The 21,861-nt window shown below is 46.5% G+C and overlaps 1 protein-coding gene across 3 annotated transcripts in view; it reads left to right on the top strand.

Moving 5' to 3' along the window:
- RNF157 (ring finger protein 157) overlaps nt 1–21,861 on the top strand; it is a 494,906-nt gene that overhangs the window by 154,127 nt on the left and 318,918 nt on the right. For all 3 annotated transcript variants that reach the window (XM_069200214.1, XM_069200215.1, XM_069200216.1), the window contains exons 8-9: nt 5,893–5,940; nt 6,684–6,755. In XM_069200214.1, the coding sequence (XP_069056315.1) occupies nt 5,893–5,940; nt 6,684–6,755 (120 nt within the window). The remainder of the gene's footprint in view (nt 1–5,892; nt 5,941–6,683; nt 6,756–21,861) is intronic.

Here is a 21,861-nt window from a genome sequence, read left to right as displayed (position 1 = left end):
CGTACCTCCTTTTTGTCTGTGAAGTGCAAGCTCTGTGCCCTTAATTTGACATACTCTCTCCTCTTTCCCACCAGGCTGCGAGTGGTAACCGGCAGTAAAACACACTTTTTTGACACTCTGGAATGGCTGGAATCAACAGCCTTGATCAGTCAGCGGGATGCTGAATCGGAAAGACCGGCAAACGGAGAAGTCTGAAATGGCGTGTGATTCCCCTAAAAGAAGTAAGCCACACTCCTGATCTAGAACCGATTATACAGGAGCATCGCTGTGCACTACAAACTGCAACAGCTATCAGTGTGCTATCAGCCACCTCGGAGGTAGATGCAGAGCTAACAGACTCTGATGGTGAGAATGGATCCTTTCCTAAAATGCCTTCTGAGATGGGGTCCTCGCCTTCCCTGTAGTGACACCACAGACAGCGGATGACCTAATCTGACCTTACTAGGTTGCCACACACAAGACACTTAACCTGGCACTCCTTTGAGGCGCTGCTGTGTGTGGTGACTGGAGGAGTGAACCTTGCTGCCGACGATGGAAAGGACCACGAAGTGCTTGTGCACTTGGAGCAACCGCAGACGTCCACGGGGAATGCACGTCGCACAGCTCGTCACCTCCACACAGAATTCGCATAGGGGAGAATGGTGCTATGTATTTCACTCAATCGACCTCTTCGGAGAGAATTGGCTGGTCTCTGGAATGGGTATTCCCGGGAGGGGTCGTCTCACATGGTCAATGCCCGATTCAGAGGCTGTCCCTGACATGGTCCCTGCTTGAGTGGAGATTCCAGGACGGAATAGCCTTCCACTACTTTAAACTCTAAGGCACCACCTGCATAGGAGTGTACTGTTGACCGACACATTGAGTCTATGAATGACCTTCCCTAATCATTAGGAGATCTACGGAATCATAATGCAGTCCTGACTTGCAAATAACATGCGAATCCTACCATTTTTCAACGACTCCCCAGCCCCCCCCCCCTCCCAAAATCCCCCTCTTGGGTGGTCGGCTATAAGAGTGCGCAAGAGGGTAACAGATGTTGTATTGGGGGAGTAGCAAATGTGAGGTAAAGGGTCCCAGTTGGACCAGTAAGGGGAGTGTTTACATCCCAACAGGAAGTTGGGTGGGTTACGATAGACTAATGTTAACCCTGCGGTTGTCGTCTGGAAGGGAGGAGGGAACTGGGATTGTTGGTGGTTAGGTTTACTTTGTTTATAAAAACTGTTTAGTTATGCACAGTATGGCCATGTCACATCAGAAAGGTCCCTCCAGTGGGTAAGCTTAGATTATACAACACCATGGTAGACCATAACACCTTTAAACTACTCACTTGGAATGTGAGAGGTCTCGGTACCTCTATGAAAAGATATATAGTGATGTCACTGCTTAGGTGCAGGAGGGTCAGTATAGCTTGTCTTCAAGAGACCCATTTCATGGACGCAAAGGTGCAGAAACTGGCAAAAAAATTGAGAGGGCAGAATTACTATGCTACATTCTCCTCCTTCGCCGGGGGGGGGGGCTCATCTGGATAGCTCCGGGAGTGCCCTTTGCCCTGCACTCTATGGAGGCACACATTGAGGGCAGATACACCCTGCTTAGGGGACCTCTAGATGGTCAGGAATTGGAGATACAGAATTCATACGCCTCAAATATAGATGACACGTTTTATCCCACCTTGGCCAGTGAGCTGTCTGCGCACATGGGGACTGATACCTTCTGGGTGGGGGACTTCAATTACATTATGGACGGGGCCCTGGATAGACACCCTCCTAGACAGGGCACCAAACCACGAATGACTAGGAGTTTGAAAACCGCAATGTCACAACTGGGCTTTAGAGATATTTAGAGAGAGACACACCCGGGCCTTAGGGAGTACACCTGTTTATTCGAATACACTTGGTACTTTCAGCAGATTGGATCGGATATCGCCCACACAACACACAATCCCCAGGATACAGGAGGTATCCCATCTGACACAATACTTATCAGATCATGCCCCGTTGACGTGTGTGTTCCAATTGGGGGGTAGCTCCCGAACCCTACATAGTTGGAGATTCCCCTCAGAGATTCTTCAAGACCCGGTTGGCAGAAACACGGTTGCACAATCAGTAACAGATTATATGACACATAACTGGACGGCTACACAAAGGTGGGCGACGGAGTGGGAGGCATGAAGGACAGTGTTTCGGGGAAGCTGTGTGGGGCTTACTTATGGAGTGCGGAAAGCACTACAGGCAGAACTTGCTCAGAGGGAGGACGCTTTGACGTAGTGTCAACAACGCCAAATGCGAGAGAGACGCAATAAGGGGGAGGAAACTCTGCTCACCAGACAACTGACAGAAACAAGAGATAGACTGGAAAGGTGCACTTTGAAATCAACAGCTTGTATACCAAGAGGGGCGACCGAGTGGGGAGACTCCTGGCATGGATCCTCCGACGAGAGCAGACGCGCTTCTTAGTGCTTCACCTCACAAATCTCTGGGGGGAGAGGCGAGTACGCAGAGATATAGTCATGGTCTTTCGGGACCACCTTGAGGGGGTTTATGCCAATCTGGGGGACCCAGATCGGGACAACCTACTGGAATACTTGGAGGGAGCGGCCCTCCCCCGCCTGGGTGAGGCGGGGAGGCACGAGCTGGACTCTGATCTTATGCTCGAGGAGGGTAAAGCGGCTATTAAATCTCTCCCAGTGGGTAAAAGTACCAGTAGCGACGACTTTACAGCTGAGCTTTATCAAGTGTTTTATACTGACCTTGCGCCTCGGCTTTTGGAGGTGTACAGCGAGGCATTTACTGATAATATATTACCAGAATCAATGCAGGAGAGGCTTATTGCTATAATTTCTAAACAGGGAGCGACCTCCTCTGATCGGCAGCCTACTGGCCTATCACTATGATCAACCTAGATGTAAAGATACTAAGTAAGATCCATGCAACACAACTTGCCCCAGAGATTGCCCGTCTGGTCCATCCTGTCCAAAGTGGGTTCATACCTGGGCGAAACACGACTATGAACCCATAGATTAATGCATGTGCTCCACGAGGTGGAGGATAGGGAGGACGAATTGGCACTGGTCTCAGTAGATATTGTAAAGGCATTTGGCACTGTCAAGTGGGAGTACCTCTTGGCGGTCCTCGCAACTGTGAGGTTTGGGCCAAAATTCCTGAAATGGGTCAAAATTCTCTACACAGCACCTTCAGCTAGTGTCTGCATGGGGGGAACAATGCTCCGACAGACTGCAAATAGAGAGGGGCACAGGACAGGGGTGACCCTTATCGCCCCTGCTTTTTGCGATGGCGCTGGAGCCACTGGCACGGATTCTTCGACAGGACATGGAGAGATGGGGCGTCAAGGTGGGCGAGACGTGCCACCTACTGTCGCTTTACGCAGACCATACTCTTTTCTACTTAACAGAGCTGCAGTCCTCTATTCCTATTTTGCTCAGATAGCTGGAATCCTTTGGGCGATTATCGGGCCTACGTATTAATGTAAAAAAATCATTAATATTCCCACTGGGGAGCCTGGCGAGACTCCCACAGGAGACTTTATCGCATATGCCCCTGAGATGGGAAAATCACCACTTGCAAAATCTCGGAATTATGGTGGCTCACACAGTCACACTGCGAAATCAGCTTAACATTGAGAGAGTACTGTCAGGGTTGAAGGGATCGGTGCAGTTTTGGAACACCTTTCCCTTGTCGGTTATGTGGCGTGCAGCAGTGGCAAAAATTGTGTTTCTGCCTCGAAGCCTATATACTTTACAGAATTCTCTGGACACACTTCCTCGCTATTTAGGTGCCTGCATTCCTGCTTACTTTCTCTGATGTGGTCGGGAGGCCGCAATAAGGTGAAATGTGAGACCCTTCACTTCCCATTAGAGGAGGGAGGATTGGCGTTGCCCAACTTAGAGTACTGTCCCAGTTACAGCATGCAGCGTGGTGGCTAACAAAAGGGGACAACTGGGAGAAATCCCTTCTCAGGGATGACTGGAGAACCGAAACACTAGCACAACTACTCCACACTGCTTTGGATGCGTGCGGTGAAGGTGGTCTTACAGCGGGCACCATTTGCCCGCAAATTAGATTTTTGGGATCTTCAGTCGTTTTGACATCTGACCACTACGGTAGATGTTCGACCTTGGCGAGAGGGTGGGTCACAGATCATTACCCCAGCGATACATTTGTAACCTTTGAGGCGGCTCAGGGCGCTTTCGGGGTGAATCAGGGACAGTTTTTGATGTATGCAAGAATACTCAATATTGTGAGAGAGATATGGCCCACATACCCTGAGGCCCCTCCCTCATCAGCAATGCTTAGGGTACTCCTGGAGAGGGGGTGGGAGGGGGCAAGCATATTATTTCTCATATCTACAGGGCCATGATGGCAGACACACCCAGGTATATTGTACCGGCCAGGGAGGCATGGGAAGTGGAGTTGAGCGCTCCACTGGGGGAGGCACATTAGAAGGCAGCATATATGTTACCTCAATTTTCCTATATAGAGTCGACCCTAGTAAAGATGGTGGCTGTCAAAGGTGTCACACCCGACCAGCAACCTTCCTACATTTAGTTTGGAATTGTCCTACAGTGCAAAACCTCTGGGGCTTTGTGGTCCAAACTTTGAGAAGTGTAGGGGGAGTGGAACTCTGACTCCTGTAAAGTGCTTACTGGGGGCTATTAAACAAAAAAAAAAAAAAGAAGGGTAAAATAAAATCGAATGGAAATTTATGCAGCTAGATGTATTATTAGCCAATTGCCGATTAGCGATCGCTTGCATGAATACTCAGAGGCCTAGTGCAAAGGGATGGCTTAAGCATACCTAGGAATGGGCAGTGGCGGAGGAAACACGGCTAAGGCAGGTCAGACGAGACAATCATATAGAGGAAGATATACAAACATGGCTGGGGATACTTGAACAGATAGAGGAAGTGGAAGAACCTGGCCAGGATGCGTCTATGGGGGGCTCAGAATGAATCGTAGTACACATCATGTTATAGGGAATAACAGTCCTAGTACTAAGGGAGATAAGTGTCTTGGCATCTGATCCAAATATTCTGTAACCTGGAGATTTCCGTTTGGACCAGCTCTGGGATGCTTGTCTGGGAAAGGGGGAGGGATGGGAATGGCATATATGTGCAAGGTTGTCTATGGTACAATGTCTTCGGTGTACTGCGACGTTAACTCGAATAAAATAAAAAAGTAAAATCTTTAAAATAAATTTATAATGTAAAGGCAGATAGTTGGATTTTCAAAGATATACACCAAACTAGGATTCACATTGGGCAGGAGCTCTATCTGTAGGGGGTAAATAGTCTTTACACAGATTGGCAATTTTGCAGTTGACCTCAGAGCTATACCTCAGGTCTCTTATAAGCCCAGACCCTCAAGATATATTCTGGAAAATAGCTTGGGGATCAAAGCTTTTAGTCCAAAGATAGGTAATCTATACCTCTTGTTGCACAGATCTCACAGAATATAACTTTAAGACACCAGAACTATCTCACTACTGCACACACTTTACTGATGATGCATAATTGGGAGGTTCTTTCATTCTGTTCTCTTCTTTCCTAAGATTACAGAACTATATTTCAGCTGCAGCAGAGCACTCTGCTGGGTTGTCTGTTGAAGTTGCTCCTTACAGTCCAATGTAACCTTTTTGTCATTGGCGTGTGAAGTACACCTAGGTTTGGTGCAGAATAGTAACTGCTCTAGGAGGCTTTACCTTTACCTCCGATGTTTTCAATAGGCAAGCCAGCACCACCTAGGATACTCCTTTGTAATTCCATTGCGGTCTGCCATGATCCTGTAACTGACTAATTACCTTGTAGCTGCTCCTATTTCATGCCAAGGGGCACACATTTATGATTGGACTCTCTCTCTCTCTTTCACCTTTTCAGCACATGGATGCGAGTATCTGCGTGAAGCCCTTAAAGCAGAAGCAAGTGGTGAGTATCTCTGGCACATACTTCACCTGTGGTTTTGTCAGAATCCTGGTGGGACATAAATGGGGGATGCTTTGACTTGAAGTAATGCTCTGGCAGTAGGGAAAGACTTGTGAGGTATATCCAGAATGAGGGGAAGTGTTGGGGCTGGAGAAGAGCTTTGGCCCCTACTTCTTGTCAGTACAATTGCAGCACTTTTGTGCAAGACGGAGACCTTTTTTCCTCTTGAAGAAAGTACATAATTAGTAATTATAGTGAAAAAAATAAATACAAAATGTAACCAATTTTGAAACTGCTGTAGAGTGAGATAGGTAGAGATATTCCTCTTCAGGGTTAAACAGAGGGAACTCTGGCTGTGTAAGGCTCCTCCACAGTATTGGATCAATAAGCTCCGATGTGAACAGGAAATAGTCCCCTTCATTTTCATATAAAGGGAGCTTTAGTTGCCAGGAATATTGTTTTGCGTCTCTTCCATTTTTGATGCTAACAGGGGTGAATACAGGCCATTACAATGTGGGCCATCAAGATGAAGACCACCCCTTTCATTATGGAATGGACTGATCTAAATATCCAGCTTTGGTATAGGAGAGTAAGGCCTGGAATGAAGACAGATCCCTGTTGTGTGGGACAGAGTACTGTTTGAAGATCACAAGAGACATGTATAACTCTCTCCTTGGATTTTCTTGTATTGTGAGAAGTTGAAACATAACCTTTTCATTAGTTACCTGATTCTCTATGTCCTTCAGGTGGATGGTGTGAGCTACCTCCTTCAAGAGATCTATGGAATAGAAAACAAGTACAATACAAAGGATTCTAAGGTAAGCACAATATTTAAAGCTCTATGAATGAGTGTTTGATCCATATTTCAACCAGAGGTTATAGATTGCATGCTGTCCATTGTACTAAAAGTCAGACCCGGGGGGCTGCAGGTTTTGGATTCAGCACCACTATGAGCCCAGAGTAACAGATTTGTTTGGTAAAGATAAGTATATTTGAGAAGAGTACATTCTGTGAAGACATTATTTATGTTCGAGAATTTCAAAAGATTGTAACACAATCAATGTCACTGATTCTAGCACCCTACAAAGCTTAGGATATGAGAATCACTATAACCAACTATACTTAAATTACAAGGACAACTCAAAATTGACATTCAGAATATATTATTTTGGAACAGAAGTGTGCGCCACCAACATGTATTAAGGAATTTGTGGCCCCAATTTCCAGCTTCACTGGCATATGTGTTAAGAAGAAAAACATGTAGAGGGGTGTGGCCAGCTAAGATGGCCGCCAGGATGTGGCCCTAGGGAGCTTTGTCTCCCTGTTTCATTATCTTGTTTTATCCTGTGCATCACGCCCAATCTGTGCCCATGGAGGTGAGCCTCTGCAGCCACCTGTTCGGTGACGGAGGCTGCCTGATGCCTGGCTTCCCTTTCAGGCAGGATTCTTACCAGCGTGAGGAGCACAGAGAACTGCCTTGATCGGGGCCTCCTCGTAGCCTGAAGCCTTTGTGCCATGACCCTCTGCAGGAAGAGCCACATGGAGGGTTGTGAAGCAGCTAACCCCCCCCCCCCACTCTCCCTGAAGACTATACCGGTGGCTGCCCGACCTCTCAGCCCAATCCGGGTTGGGTGGCCCCTTACAACGGCCTACAGCAGCACGCACGCTGGGAACTGTGCTACCTGGGGACTACAGCAGCCTGGAGTCCGGCTTGTTGGACAGGGCTTCGGAGCCCGGGCATTCATACTGCACTGAGGGCCAAGGGAACCCATGTCGGGGTCGGCGCCCACTCCCACCCCTCCTTGAATAGTGCTATGGGTGATTGGGCGGTTAACACTGGTCCTTGGCGGCCAGAGAGCCATCGACGTTCGGTGTGGGCTGGTGGGGTGATGTGAGGTAGGAGATTGCTGCCTTCCTTGAGGAACTGCTTTGAGTTACAGGAGCACTGGGTGATTCTGGACACTGCGGCAGCCTGGAGCCCAGCTTGCTGGGCAGCAGTTCAGTGCCCAGGTGCGAACACTGCAACAGGAGTGAGGGAAGGCTCATGTTGGGAGTCAGCGCCCTACCCCACCTCTCCTTGAGTAATGCTGCTGGTGATTGGCCTTCCTGCACTGGTTCTTGGGAGCCCTCGGGCCATTGACTTTCGGCACGGCCTGGGGGTGGGGGGCGTGATTTCTACCTTCCTTGCGGCCTGCTGTGATTTTCGGGAGCATTGTGAAGTCCTGGCCCTCTGGCGGCTATTGTACTGGGAAACACGTGGCCCCTGGTCCCCGATGGCCGGTTAAGCCATGTGCTACAAGAGAGGTGCCTCTGCCCAGGAAGGGAGGTCAGCAGTGTGATTCACTCACCTCGTCCTGGTCAGGGGTTGCAGATCCACTGCTGCCGGGAGAGTCTGGCTGATGATGGCTGGGATTGCTACAGAGATAGGTCCTCTAGCATGAAGAGATCATAGTGCTGGACATCGAAGCAGACGAGTTATGCATATAGCCTGGTAGATCCTCCCCGGGGTGACAGGCTACGGGGAAGGGAGCTCTGGACTGGTTGGGCTTAGTGAGCAGAGAGTGAAGTCTCTTCACCACCCAATTGCAGAGGTCTTTGATACAGGGGCCCTGAACTGCCTCTGACCTTGGTCTCAATACATGAAATGCTTTGCCCAGCGGTTTACTCCTAGCATGCTGGTGGCCTGGTGCTTTCTTACACCCTAGCTGGAGGGCTGCTGTTGGGCTGCTGGGGTGAGGCTGGTTTCTGGCAGATATTAGCAATATAAAACTCCTGACCTGAGATGTTTTCAACTACACAAGAACCTTGGTACAAGTGGGCAGTCCAGAGTGACACCTGACCTGGGTTGGGGTGTTTGGGGGGGGGGGGGGGGGGGGGGGCGACGGGGGGCTTTCTCTTATTGGCAGCCTTGGGAGTGGCGTGCCTCCTGTACTCCTCTCTTTCCCTTTACACTATGGGGAAAGGAGGGGTTCCAAAGATGGCAACAAGGGAATACCATCACACAGTACACCACGTCCCACCAGTCCATGAATACACTCAATCATCAGGATCATCCATCCGCCCAGAACCCCTCCCCTTAGTGTCACAGGGAGCCTTTGTGTGCCGCTCTTCTGGAGGTGATGCAAGACTCAAGGGCGGCACTTGAGGGTCAAATCGCAGGGGTTTCTAATGAAGGTTGCGGATAAGGTTACGAGTGCGGAAACCAACATCAATATCCTACAGAGCGAGGTTCGGCAACTTAAACGACAGGTGTCTCAGTTCCGGGTTGCCTCCAACACCTTGTAGCATCGAGTTAAGGATGCAGAAGGATGCTCACGAAGGAACAACATGCTCCTGCTGGGCTTCCCCAAGAGGGTGGAGGGTCAGTTTGCTGAGCGATTCCTATGACCCTGGGTGAGGAACACACTTTGCCCCAAAGACCTGTCTGAACTCTTTGTCATCAAAAGGGCGCACTGGGTTCTGGTGCCTGTGCCTCCACCGTACGTTTCCCCAAGGGCGTTAATCACTAGAATATTGAACTGTGAGGACAAGGACGCAATCCTAAGAGCTGCTATAGACGCTCACAATTTGCAGTATGAAAACTGCAGTATAGCAATTTACCCTGATTATACTCAGAAGGTGCAGGGGATTGTTAAGTCCTTCCTGGAGGTGAAAAGGAAGTTACGCATAGAATGCTCTCCTTCTCTAAATAAAATAAAGTGGATATTGCCTATTACATGAGACCCGCCTTCCAGAGGGGGAGACTAATAAACTGGCTAAAAAATGGAGGAGCCAGACAAGTTGTGCCAATTACTCAACTATCTTCCGCAGGGCGCTTATTTGGATGGTACCGGGAGTCCCCTTTGCTCTTTCCTATATAAAGGCAGAAGTGGAGGGACGTTTTATGGTGATACAGGACAGACTCTATGGGAAGAGGTTGTCTTGGTCAATACATATGGCCCAAATATAGATGATGATGCCTTCTATCTGAAGATGAGATGTTATAACACCAGCCATAGAGTCACAGGTTCTGTGGGCAGGAGACTTCAACTGTTTGCCGGGTGAGACCCTGTATGGGCAACCTCTCGGACTGCACACTAAACCTACAATGACCACTGCGCTCCTGGAGGCCACTGAGCTCTTGGGGCTTTGCAATATCTGCAGAGCTCTCTACCCCTCGTCCACAGATCATACCTGCTATTCACTGATGCACAATACCCACACAGCAAGCTTGACATTTTTCTGTTAACTGCCTCACCTGTCCCTGGCGTTCTTACAGAATCAAAAATTCCCACTGTTTGTCTGACCATGCTCTGATTTATTGCGAACTTGAGTGGGGTCTGGAAGTTGGCTTCGGGGGTCTTGCAGGATCCAGAGGGCAGACAGGTTCTGGCTTAGGCATTTACTGATTTCTTTGAGCTAAATTGGGCTGCAACGCAGTCAAGATCGACCGAGTGGGAAGCTATGAAAGCGGTAATCCGGGGATGGTATGTAGGCCTCTCCTGTGGGGTCTGCCAATCCCTGCAGTTTGAGCTTCTACAGAAGGAAGATGAGTTGTCTTGCACTCAGCACCTGGGTCTGGCCGGTATAGGTGGGCAGCGCGAAGAACTGTGAGTTTGTTGATCAGTCATAGAGGTGCGGGATAGACTTGAGTAGTATACGCTTAAATCCTGTCAACTTCACTACAGGGAAGGAGATAGCTCCAGGTGCCTTCTTGCGTGGCTCCTCTGTTGGGAGCTTCCCTGCCCCACCATTCTCCACCTTCGTTCCTCTCAAGGCTGTGAGGTTATACCCAGGGGGGATAGTGGTCACCTTTAAATCCCATTTAAAGCAGGTGTGCCGATACACAACTCCATGTGCTCGGGTGAGCATTGGAGCCTCTCTGGCCTCCTTGCCACTCCCAGGGCTTTGTGAATTTGCTGCACATGATATAGATGCTGACCTCTCGCTAGAGGAGGGTCGGACAGCCCTGGGACAGTTGTGCTTGAGGGAAGTTGATGGGTGGAGATGATCCTAATACATAAGAGTACACCATTCCACAAAAGATAATGGAATCCCCTAGGCACTTCTACAGGGAGTGCAGAATTATTAGGCAAGTTGTATTTTTGAGGATTAATTTTATTATTGAACAACAACCATGTTCTCAATGAACCCAAAAAACTCATTAATATCAAAGCTGAATATTTTTGGAAGTAGTTTTTAGTTTGTTTTTAGTTTTAGCTATGTTAGGGGGATATCTGTGTGTGCAGGTGACTATTACTGTGCATAATTATTAGGCAACTCAACAAAAAAATATATATACCCATTTCAATTATTTATTATTACCAGTGAAACCAATATAACATCTCAACATTCACAAATATACATTTCTGACATTCAAAAACAAAACAAAAAAAAATCAGTGACCAATATAGCCACCTTTCTTTGCAAAGACACTCAAAAGCCTGCCATCCATGGATTCTGTCAGTGTTTTGATCTGTTCACCATCAACATTGCGTGCAGCAGCAACCACAGCCTCCCAGACACTGTTCAGAGAGGTGTACTGTTTTCCCTCCTTGTAAATCTCACATTTGATGATGGACCACAGGTTCTCAATGGGGTTCAGATCAGGTGAACAAGGAGTCCATGTCATTAGATTTCCTTCTTTTATACCCTTTCTTGCCAGCCACGCTGTGGAGTACTTGGACGCGTGTGATGGAGCATTGTCCTGCATGAAAATCATGTTTTTCTTGAAGGATGCAGACTTCTTCCTGTACCACTGCTTGAAGAAGGTGTCTTCCAGGAACTGGCAGTAGGACTGGGAGTTGAGCTTGACTCCATCCTCAACCCGAAAAGGCCCCACAAGCTCATCTTTGATGATACCAGCCCAAACCAGTACTCCACCTCCACCTTGCTGGCGTCTGAGTCGGACTGGAGCTCTCTGCCCTTTACCAATCCAGCCACGGGCCCATCCACCTGGCCCATCAAGACTCACTCTCATTTCATCAGTCCATAAAACCTTAGAAAAATCAGTCTTGAGATATTTCTTGGCCCAGTCTTGACGTTTCAGCTTGTGTGTCTTGTTCAGTGGTGGTCGTCTTTCAGCCTTTCTTACCTTGGCCATGTCTCTGAGTATTGCACACCTTGTGCTTTTGGGCACTCCAGTGATGTTGCAGCTCTGAAATATGGCCAAACTGGTGGCAAGTGGCATCGTGGCAGCTGCACTCTTGACTTTTCTCAGTTCATGGGCAGTTTTTTTGCGCCTTGGTTTTTCCACACGCTTCTTGCGACCCTGTTGACTATTTTGAATGAAACGCTTGATTGTTCGATGATCACGCTTCAGAAGCTTTGCAATTTTAAGAGTGCTGCATCCCTCTGCAAGATATCTCACTATTTTTGACTTTTCTGAGCCTGTCAAGTCCTTCTTTTGACCCATTTTGCCAAAGGAAAGGAAGTTGCCTAATAATTATGCACACCTGATATAGGGTGTTGATGTCATTAGACCACACCCCTTCTCATTACAGAGATGCACATCACCTAATATGCTTAATTGGTAGTAGGCTTTCGAGCCTATACAGCTTGGAGTAAGACAACATGCATAAAGAGGATGATGTGGTCAAAATACTCATTTGCCTAATAATTCTGCACTCCCTGTATATCTAGAAGCAAATACCCTCACACATCCAGTGGATGTCATGCTTCATCATAGGGCTTGCTCCTAGTCAGACTGGCGCTGCAATGTATGACGGGCCCTCTGCAAAGGGGTGCTTTGCAGGGGATCTTTACTGATAATCCGTGCCATGGTTTAAAGAATGTAGTGATGAGTTTAAACCTACACGCAAGAAGAGAGCAGGAGAGAGAAAAAGATTAAATTGGCTCAAGAACCCTCAAAAACCTACAATTTATTGATCAAAGAAGGGTCTTGATAAAGGTTAAAAGAGTCCTAGGGAGTGAAAAAGAGATAATGCTCAACCACTCTACCGACATGACACATGGATGGGTGAAGAAATTATCTTAATCCTTCACAACGGGTCAACATGTTTTGCTCCTGAAGAGTCCGTATGGATCAAGTGGCGCTTCATCAGGACCAAATAACAAAAAAATAAAAAAAACTTCTAAACAACACTAAAAAAAGACCTCGTGTATCTAAGAATGTGTGTGCAGAAAAGCGAGCCACTTACACGCAACAAAATTACAATTGAAATGTATGATGTAGAAGGAAACCTGTGGAAAAAAAGGACACAATAAAAAGATCAACCTAAATTCGGGATCCAAGCACGTATAACAAAACTTAATCTTTAAGGTGATGTGGCACTCAGTGATTGAAGTGTTGCCATGCTCAGTGTAAGTAAAAACAAAACAACCAGAGCAACACTGCTTACCATCATCAGGTAAGGACAAGGCTTCATGGGAACAAGCATGCCATGGGACTGGTGTGAAATCTATTTAGGTACAGGAAAGAAATAATCAGCCAAAATGGTTACACAAAGGATACACCCTGAGTTAAAATGAAGAGTCAAAATGGTGATGTGTGATAATGCCAATATAGTAATAATGTAAATGCTGAGATATACTCTGTAGTGATGAGACATCGTGCACTAAGATACATTCCCCTCCACTTGCCTATTCAACCATGAAATGTCTGTTGAGAGTCTTAAAAGTGGTTGAGAGGGAGAAGTACAAGTGAACCGTTGGCCGGGCCCATTGATTAACAAACAGTCCGTGTCCTGCCAACGGACTTAGACTCAGGCCAGAGCACGATGTGCCATATACAACAAACGTTAAGTTGGATCGTACCAAACAATAAGTAAATAGAAAATGCTTAGAACGAGCAATCGTACTTACATTATATCCCGCCAGGCCCTGCTTAGTGACCTACCCTGAGGATGTGTTCCCGGATAATAAAAAGGGAACACGTCCCTCGGGTCAAATAGAGTAGACACGAGCCGTTGCACCAATCAGCATCACTGTTTGCTGATTGGGGGGCCAGGGAAGGGCATGTCATCCATCACTGGAAATAGAGAAAGGACAAGTCCGGGAACAAGAAAAGCACACCCATCAAACTAGAAATGAAAACATGACTGTCACGGGATCCAGGGGAATCCACAAGAAGTAGAAGCCAATGACAAGTTAAACGTAAAATTAGGTAGACAATTCCAGAATTTCCAAAAACAACAGAGGCACTTCCCCCTCAAAATAGAGGAAGGGAACAAAAAACCCCCACAAAAAGTGTGATGCGAGTATTGGAAAGATACTGCTGGAAATGTGATTGAGCTACAAACCCAAAAGGTCCCACATTCTAAAACTCATTGAGAGGGGGATCATATTGTTAAATTTAAGGAGTGTTATACTGGGATAAGGTGGCAACTAGCAATAAGTCTAAACAGTGATAGATACTGCTGGTGTATGTAGTGTTCATGAATACGATCTGATTGGTACCAAGGATACCTGTGATGTCAGAACCCTCAAGTGTGAAAATGAAAGCTCATCCATGGAATGTCATCATTTAGTCCACAGATGTGAGTACCCAATTTAAACACCCAGTGTTGTTCTCTTTCCAAAAGGAACTTAGATCCATTTGGAAGGTGCTTGGGGGAGTCAAAGACTACCCCTCACATATCCTCTGTAGTGTGTTTAACATCAAGATAGTGGACGCTCAGTTTGGTAATAGAGCGACCGCATCTGATGTTGCTCCGGTGCTTGTTGATCCTAACCTTGACTGGTCTTGTAGTAATTCCTATATATCTTAGGTCACACATGCAAGTGATTATATAAATACAATTACGGGTGTTACAATTAGTGTGTTTCAAAAGGCGACATGTACCAATAGGCTCTAGATCCAAAACGTCCACTCGTTTAGTAAGTGAACACACGTTACAATTTACGCATGGAAAATGCCCTGATATGGAAGGGAAATTCCAAAGTGTGGTCTGTCTAGGTGCTGTGTAGATTGTAGTGGGACGAGTGTGAGCAACCAAATCCTTTATATTGGTTGTTCTCCTAAAGGCAAACAAAGGTTTTGGGATGGATACCCCACCACTTCTAAGAATCGACCATCTGTTTTTTCAGAGTATTAGCCAGTGGAGTGTACGTGGTGACACACGTGAGACGGGTGTCAGTCGCCTTAGGTTTAGTTGTCAGCAATGCCTCTCTATGGTTGTTCCGAGCTCGCTTCCATGCTGTATTAATTATATGACACGCATAATGTCTTTCGTGCAGTTTAGCCTAGAGATAATTGGCTTGTGCATCAAACGCTGAAAGATTACTGCAATTGCGACAAAGACGCAAAAACTGCCCATATGGTAAATTGTCACGTAGTGCCTTTGGGTGGTGACTCTCATACAGCAGTAAACTGTTGCGATCTGTGGTCTTTCGATAAGTGCTGGTCTCCAGCTTATCCTGATTGATAGTGATCATTAAGTCCAAAAAGGGAATTTTATTTAAGGAGGCAGTAGAAGTAAATTTCAAAAAAGGTTCAAGTTCGTTGATCCAGTAGTGAAAGAATCAACATTTTGTGCCAAACAATCAAAATGTTGTCGCTATATCAGCGCCTTAATCTGATATTGCTAGAGAAAGGACTGGTACTCTGAAGTATGAAGCGTTGTTCAAAATCATACATATACAAACAGGCCAAACTGCGAGCAAATGTACTACCCATAGATGTAGCGCATTTCTGATGATACAGCTGGTCCTCCAATAGAAAGAAATTCTCAGTCAGAGTTCTAGTAGCACATTGCATAACAAAATGAACTGGAGTGGATGAAGTCAGTGTCCTGTTCATGAGGGCATATTCCACCACCTGTAGTGTGGCCTCCTGGGGTATGCTGGTATACAGTGCTTCCACATCAAGGCTTATAAGTGCATGAACCTCCTCAGTGGCATTGATAGATTCAATCAAATTGATGACATCCTTAGTGTCTTTCAAGTATGTGGAAGACTCTCTCACAATAGGTTGCAGAAAGTGATCACAGAAGGTAGAAAGGGGTTCTAAAACTGATCCTATACCCAAGACTATTGGGTGTCCCGGAGGTGGTAGTCTTCCCTTATAAATCTTGGGGAGGCAGTAGAAGTAATGGGTACGGGGTTGGGAAGTTTCCAAGAACTCAGCCTCACTATGGGATATCAATGTATTGGTTTGTGCTTCATGGATCATGGTCCGTATCTGAGTTTGTAATCTCTCTGTAGGATCTCTCGAAATAGGGGAGTATATAAGGAATCACTCAAGAGATGTATGCATTCCTGTGAATCCATAACAATGGCCCCGCCTTTGTCTGCTGCTTTTATTACAACAGTTTCGTCTGGTACCAGTGTTTTGAGTGCATCCCTCTCTTTGGTGGGAATGTTTACAAAGGTATGGTTAGGACGTAATTTGCTAACATCAGTCATGACTGCCTTTTTAAATTAAAGTAGCTCACATGGCATGACTGATGGGGGTACGAAGGAGGATGGTTTTTAAGTCCAGAATCCTCCTTCAGTGACTCACCAGGTTTGTCCTTGAAAAAGACATGTAACCGAATTTTGGGAAAGTTTGCAGTTTAGTCGAAAAAATCCTCTTGAAAAGGTGGTACAAAACCCAGACCTTTGTTCAAGACATTCATTTTATCTATAGAAGGGGGCTCTGGGGGACAGGTTAACCACTACGTTTTCATTGGCTGGTTTTTGCCCTGGCTCCTGGTCACCATCTGTGGTTCTTCCCTTGCCCAGTGAACATGTCTGCCTCTTCCTCTGCGCCTGCCTCTTCCTCTGCCCTGGCCTCGGCCTAAAAAAGGCACGTAGGGCAACATAGGGCGTGGTTGATAGAAAGGGTATGGGAGTTGCCATGGTAGAGGGTGGAGTTCCGGAAATTGGGGTGAATTATAATAGTGCTGTGATATACCTTCATCAGTGCTCCAACCATCTGAGGAGAAACTGCCGCTGTAAGGGCGTGGTTTCTTTAAAGAAGAAACCAACTCTTCAGAAGAGTGTGATTAAGTATCGGCCTCATAATCATCTTTAATGTAGGGGTTCACCTTCTCTTTGATGAATTTGTTTATATCCTTTCGAAGTTTCATAAGCTTTTGTTGAGTTAAATATTCCTTCGTTTCATTCAACTCAGTAGTAATTTCACCTAGTCTGCTCTTGGTTGACAATGATACCATAGTTTTAAGTGTGCTTTATGTCAAATTGATCTGGATTGTAATCGCGTCAGCTATTCTTTTAGAAGTATTAATATTATGGACTAGCCAGTCCCTAGTACACGTCCAAGCAATCTGGGCCCAATCCTTTATAAACAACAAATCTTATAAGAAGGTTCTTGGTATGTTAGGCACAATCAGACCATTTGGGGCAATGTTAGCCCAAAGGTATAGTCATGATGGTTCCATGCAGTATTGTCTTAATAAGGTCCCGTTTAAGTGAGGGCAGCTTGTCCCAGTCTTCCTTAAGGCTTCCTAAGGGGCCAGACTCATCACTGCCAAGAATGGAGGGGGGTTTGGATTATGGCAGAAACCACGTTGTCATCAGAAAATAAGCCCTGGAAGTCATCCATCACAGAGCCACGCTGTTGTAAAGAGTAGAACAAATAAAGTCCCACAGCTGAGCCGCTATGCTAACCAATACAATCATAAAGAGGGACAGGGAGATTAATGGTCCAGTGTACGGCCTCCCTAATAATGATCCTAATTCATAAGAGTACACTGTTACACAAAAGATAATGGAATCCACTAGGCACTTCTATATCTAGAAGCAAATACCCTCACACATCCAAAGGATGTCATGCTTCATCATAGGGCTTTCTTCTCGTCAGACTAGTGCTGCAATGTCCGATGGACTCACCGCAAGGGGGCGCTTTGCTGGAGATCTTTACTGATAATCCGTGCGATGGTTTAAAGAATGTAGGGAGAGAGCAGGAGAGAGAAAAAAGGATAAAATTGGCTGAAGAACTCTCCAAAAAACCTACAATCTATTGATCAAAGAAGGGTCTTGGTCAAGGTTAAAAGAATGCTAGCGTGTGAAAAAGAGATAATGCTCAACCACTCTATGGGTGGAGATGGCCGTCCTGCTAAGTTTTAGCAGGACTTCGTTCCGGTTCTCACCCCATACTTATTTGGAGGTCCTGTATGAAGGGTGGGGAGCATCCAGAGAGCTGCTGCTTTTTATGAGGGAGGGATGCATCACAATGCTGCTAAAAACCCAGATTGAATCCATCTGCCTAAAGTCTGCTTACAATGATTAACACGGAGACTAAAATACTGTGCAAAGCCCTTCCCCTTTGCTAGAGACCAGTCATTACTAGATTAATTCATGATGACCGATGCAGTTTCATACCTGGATGTAGTACTTACATGAATCTACGTCACCTTATGCACGTCTTACATGAGGTGGAAGGTGGGGAGGAGGAACTGGCAGTAGTCTCCATCAAAATAGCCAAGGCCTTTAATATAGTAAAATGGGACTACCTTATGCAGATGCTGACGGCAATGGGGTTCAGGGAACACTTATGCTCTTCGGTGTGCCTCCTGTACACAAAACGCACAGCCAGAGTGCAAGTTGGTAGGCTGAGCTCTGACGCGTAGGAGGTGGGCAGGGATACGCGCCAGGGCTGCCCACTATTGCCCTTCTTTGTGATCGCATTAGAGCCTCTTTCCATTTAGATTCACCAGAACATGGCAGAATGGGGGATTAGGGTAGGAGACGTCACCCACTTGGTGTCTTTATATGCTGATAATACTCTCTTCTATATCTCAGCCCCTCTGCAATCCCTCCCCATCCTATTGTCATATTTGGTCTCATTCGGTTGAACTATAGGGTCTTGAACTCAGTCCCAGGAAATTGTTGGTGTTTACATTGGGAACCCTTGCTGCACTTGTTTTAGGCAACTTGCTGCCTGTGCCCCTTTGTTGGGAGACAGATACATTACAGGCCCTGGGAATGATGATCAGCCATGTGCCACAGAAGCGTATGCAGCATAATAAAGGAAGACTTCAGTTTTGGAACTCTCTTCTGCTCTCTCTCTCTGTGTTGCAAAGACTGTGTTCCTACCCCAGTGCCTCTGTTATCCAGCACTCATTCAACATTTTACCACAAGCAGTGTTTCCTCCTGACTTTTCTGGTTTGGGCCAGGGGTCAGAGCAGGGTAGCCAGGACCCAACATAGAGCAATACGCCCAAATCCAACATGCAGGGTACTGACTAGTAGAGGAGGGCACATGGGAGAAATCGCACTTAGGAGACATGGAAGGGCGCTCCGCCCTGCCTCAACTCCTGATGTCGGGGGACAGTAAAGGTGGTCCTGGGTAGGGTTCCATTCACTAGGGTATTTATCTTTTGGGTCCTTCTGGCTTTTAGAGTGCTGAGGGACTTTGTGGTCCTGTCGGCATGGAGGTTTGGTGGGTGTGAGATGTTGGGGACTTGTTCTCAAATGGAGAATTTATTGCTTTTGAGGCAGCTCAGGTAAGCTTCTTTATAGAATTTTTGCTGCATGACCGTGTCACAGCCATAGTGGGAACTATTTGTCTCACTTTTCCAGTGGCCTGGCTACTTCACTTACCTTTAGAGAGCTCTTGGAATTGAGGGGGGCTGGCACCTGATCTCCCTTCTGTGCAAGGCCATTACAGTGGATCGCGTCCAGGCTCTGTTCCCTTCCTGGGAGGCTTGGGAAGCTGTACTGTCTCAGACACCTGTGACCTCTTTTTTACATCTGTCCTGGGTTTGTCCTAAGGTGAATGGATCCTGAACGAGTGTGTCTGACCGAGTGAGGACTGTGGTGCAGACTCCTGTGGACAGGGACCCCTCTTTTTGTATGCTTGGTGATGTTTGCAGGCAGAAAGATCAGAAAATGCCCTTTAAATTTGTGCACCACCTTTTACTGCAGGTCAAACAGCGGGAAGTGATTACATGGAGGGGTCAATGTAGACTGAGGTGCTCATTATGCCTTTGGCATTCTTTTTGAAAGACCGCTGAAGCCGCGGGCATCTTGCCGATTTTCACCCGATTTTGGGCAGAAATCCGACACAGTCGGCCTGGCCGACATCATAATAGAGGCACGTAACACTTGAAGAGGTCAGTGTTGAAACACAGGTCTGTCTCCTGCTCCTAATCATGAGGACACCCAGGGTCTAGTTCAGGAAGCTGGTACTATGCAAAGCCTTTTCCTGCTTGAAATCTACCAGTAAGTTGAAAACACGCCAAAAGTACAAAAAAGCTAAGCATGGCTCAACCCCCTCTTGCCACTGAAAGTCATGCTAGATTGCATAAGGGCATCAATCGAAAGATCGAACTTACAAGCTTCTTCTGACTTTAATTTGGTTCTGCAGCTTGTCCTGACACCCACTGAATTCCTTGGGCAGTCTTGACCCCGCAGCCAATGGCAGCTGTCCAGGAGGCCATGCTGCAGTTCTTTCAGATGTGTCAGTCTTCCTCTGGTGCGCATTCAGACCCTAGAGACTTATGAAGTGTTCCATTTGGACTTCCACCAGCAGGCCCTCCTACTCCAACTGTCTCCTTGGGGCTTGTTCCAAGCCTAAACTAATGCCTGTGTAGACTTCTACCCCGACTCCTGTATCCACTTCTGTCCTTTCTGTACCAATGCCAATCACAGACATGACTCCAGATGTGATGCTCATATACCTGTCCTGGATTGTTGTAGGCATTATCAGTGGTTTGCGGATGTGTCGGTGCTCTTCCAGTTTCCTTTGCTCCACTTAGGCCTTATCTTGACCCCCTTGGATGTTCATGAAAGTAATGGAGATGGTAGCTGGTCATGTTCTGAGATTGGACATACATGTATTCCCATACTTCAGTGACTGACTGCTCAAGCTGGGTGTGCCACAGTCTTGTTGCTGTCCACTTCCAAACAACAGATGAAGATCTAACGTCTTGGGTTTTCCATCAACAGGATGAAGTCTGATCTGAGTCCTATGCAGAAGATTTCCTTCATTGGGGATTTTCAAGGTCTTTCTACTGCTGCAGGGAATCTGTGATGTTTAGAGTACTTACGCTACTTGAACTCCTAGCCTCTTGCATCCTCATCATACCTAGCACGAAATGGCATATGCAGGCCCAGCATGTAGGCCGCCTCTGAGATTCCATCCATATCTAGCAGGAGACTACTCAAGATCTTCTGTGGTGGTGTACAAGCACGAATCTGCCCTGCAGCCTGCCACTCTCCCTTCCCCACACAGACTTCACAGCTGTGACAGATGCATCTCTATGGGTTGGGGAGGAGTTTGCATTTGAGAGGTTGAGATCAACATATACCTCCATGCATGGAGACTGAGCTGCAGCAGTTGAATGCGTTTCACCTGCTGACCGTAGAAGTAGATGTTATCCTTGCAATCTTACGCTCTTTGATTAAGTCTATCTATGCTAGGTGCTGGGTGAAATTCTTTGCCTAGTGTGGTGATCTTCATACCCTCTACAGGTGAACTTTTCCGATATGTTATTGTTTGTTCTATCAATGGACTAGCAAGGCATTGCAGTGGGTGCAGTTAAGAGTTATCTGTCAGCCCTTTTGGCCTTAATTATATACCTGATCAACCATCTCTATTTAAATCACCTGTTATGTTTATCAAAGGTCTGACTCACATTTTAACCTAAAGTGATTCTTCATGCCGCAATTGGACTTGGACTCAGTGTTGATATTTCTTATATGCTCACATTTTGAGCCAATGCGTAGGTGCTCACAGTGACTATTGACGCTGAAAATCCTGCATTGATTGCCTTGCATCTGTTCATAGTGAGTGAAATGCAGGTGCTCTCTGCGCAACCACACTACACTAACTTCTTTCCAAACAAATTAGTGCTGAGAATTCCGACAGCCTTTTTACCCAGTGATGTGGCATTTTTCCACATTGGCCAATTGATCACTCTCAAATGTTTTTGTCTCACCTCATCTCTATTGACTCAGCCTTGTAAGTGCTTTGAGTTTCTATATTGACTGCACAAAAGAACATTTTGTGAATGAGCAGCACTTTTTTCAGATTTTCTG

This window comes from Pleurodeles waltl, chromosome 7 (assembly GCF_031143425.1).
Source record: "Pleurodeles waltl isolate 20211129_DDA chromosome 7, aPleWal1.hap1.20221129, whole genome shotgun sequence".
Lineage (NCBI taxonomy): Eukaryota > Metazoa > Chordata > Amphibia > Caudata > Salamandridae > Pleurodeles > Pleurodeles waltl.
Note: the sequence above shows the minus strand (reverse complement) of the source record. Positions and strands in the feature narration are given on the sequence as shown.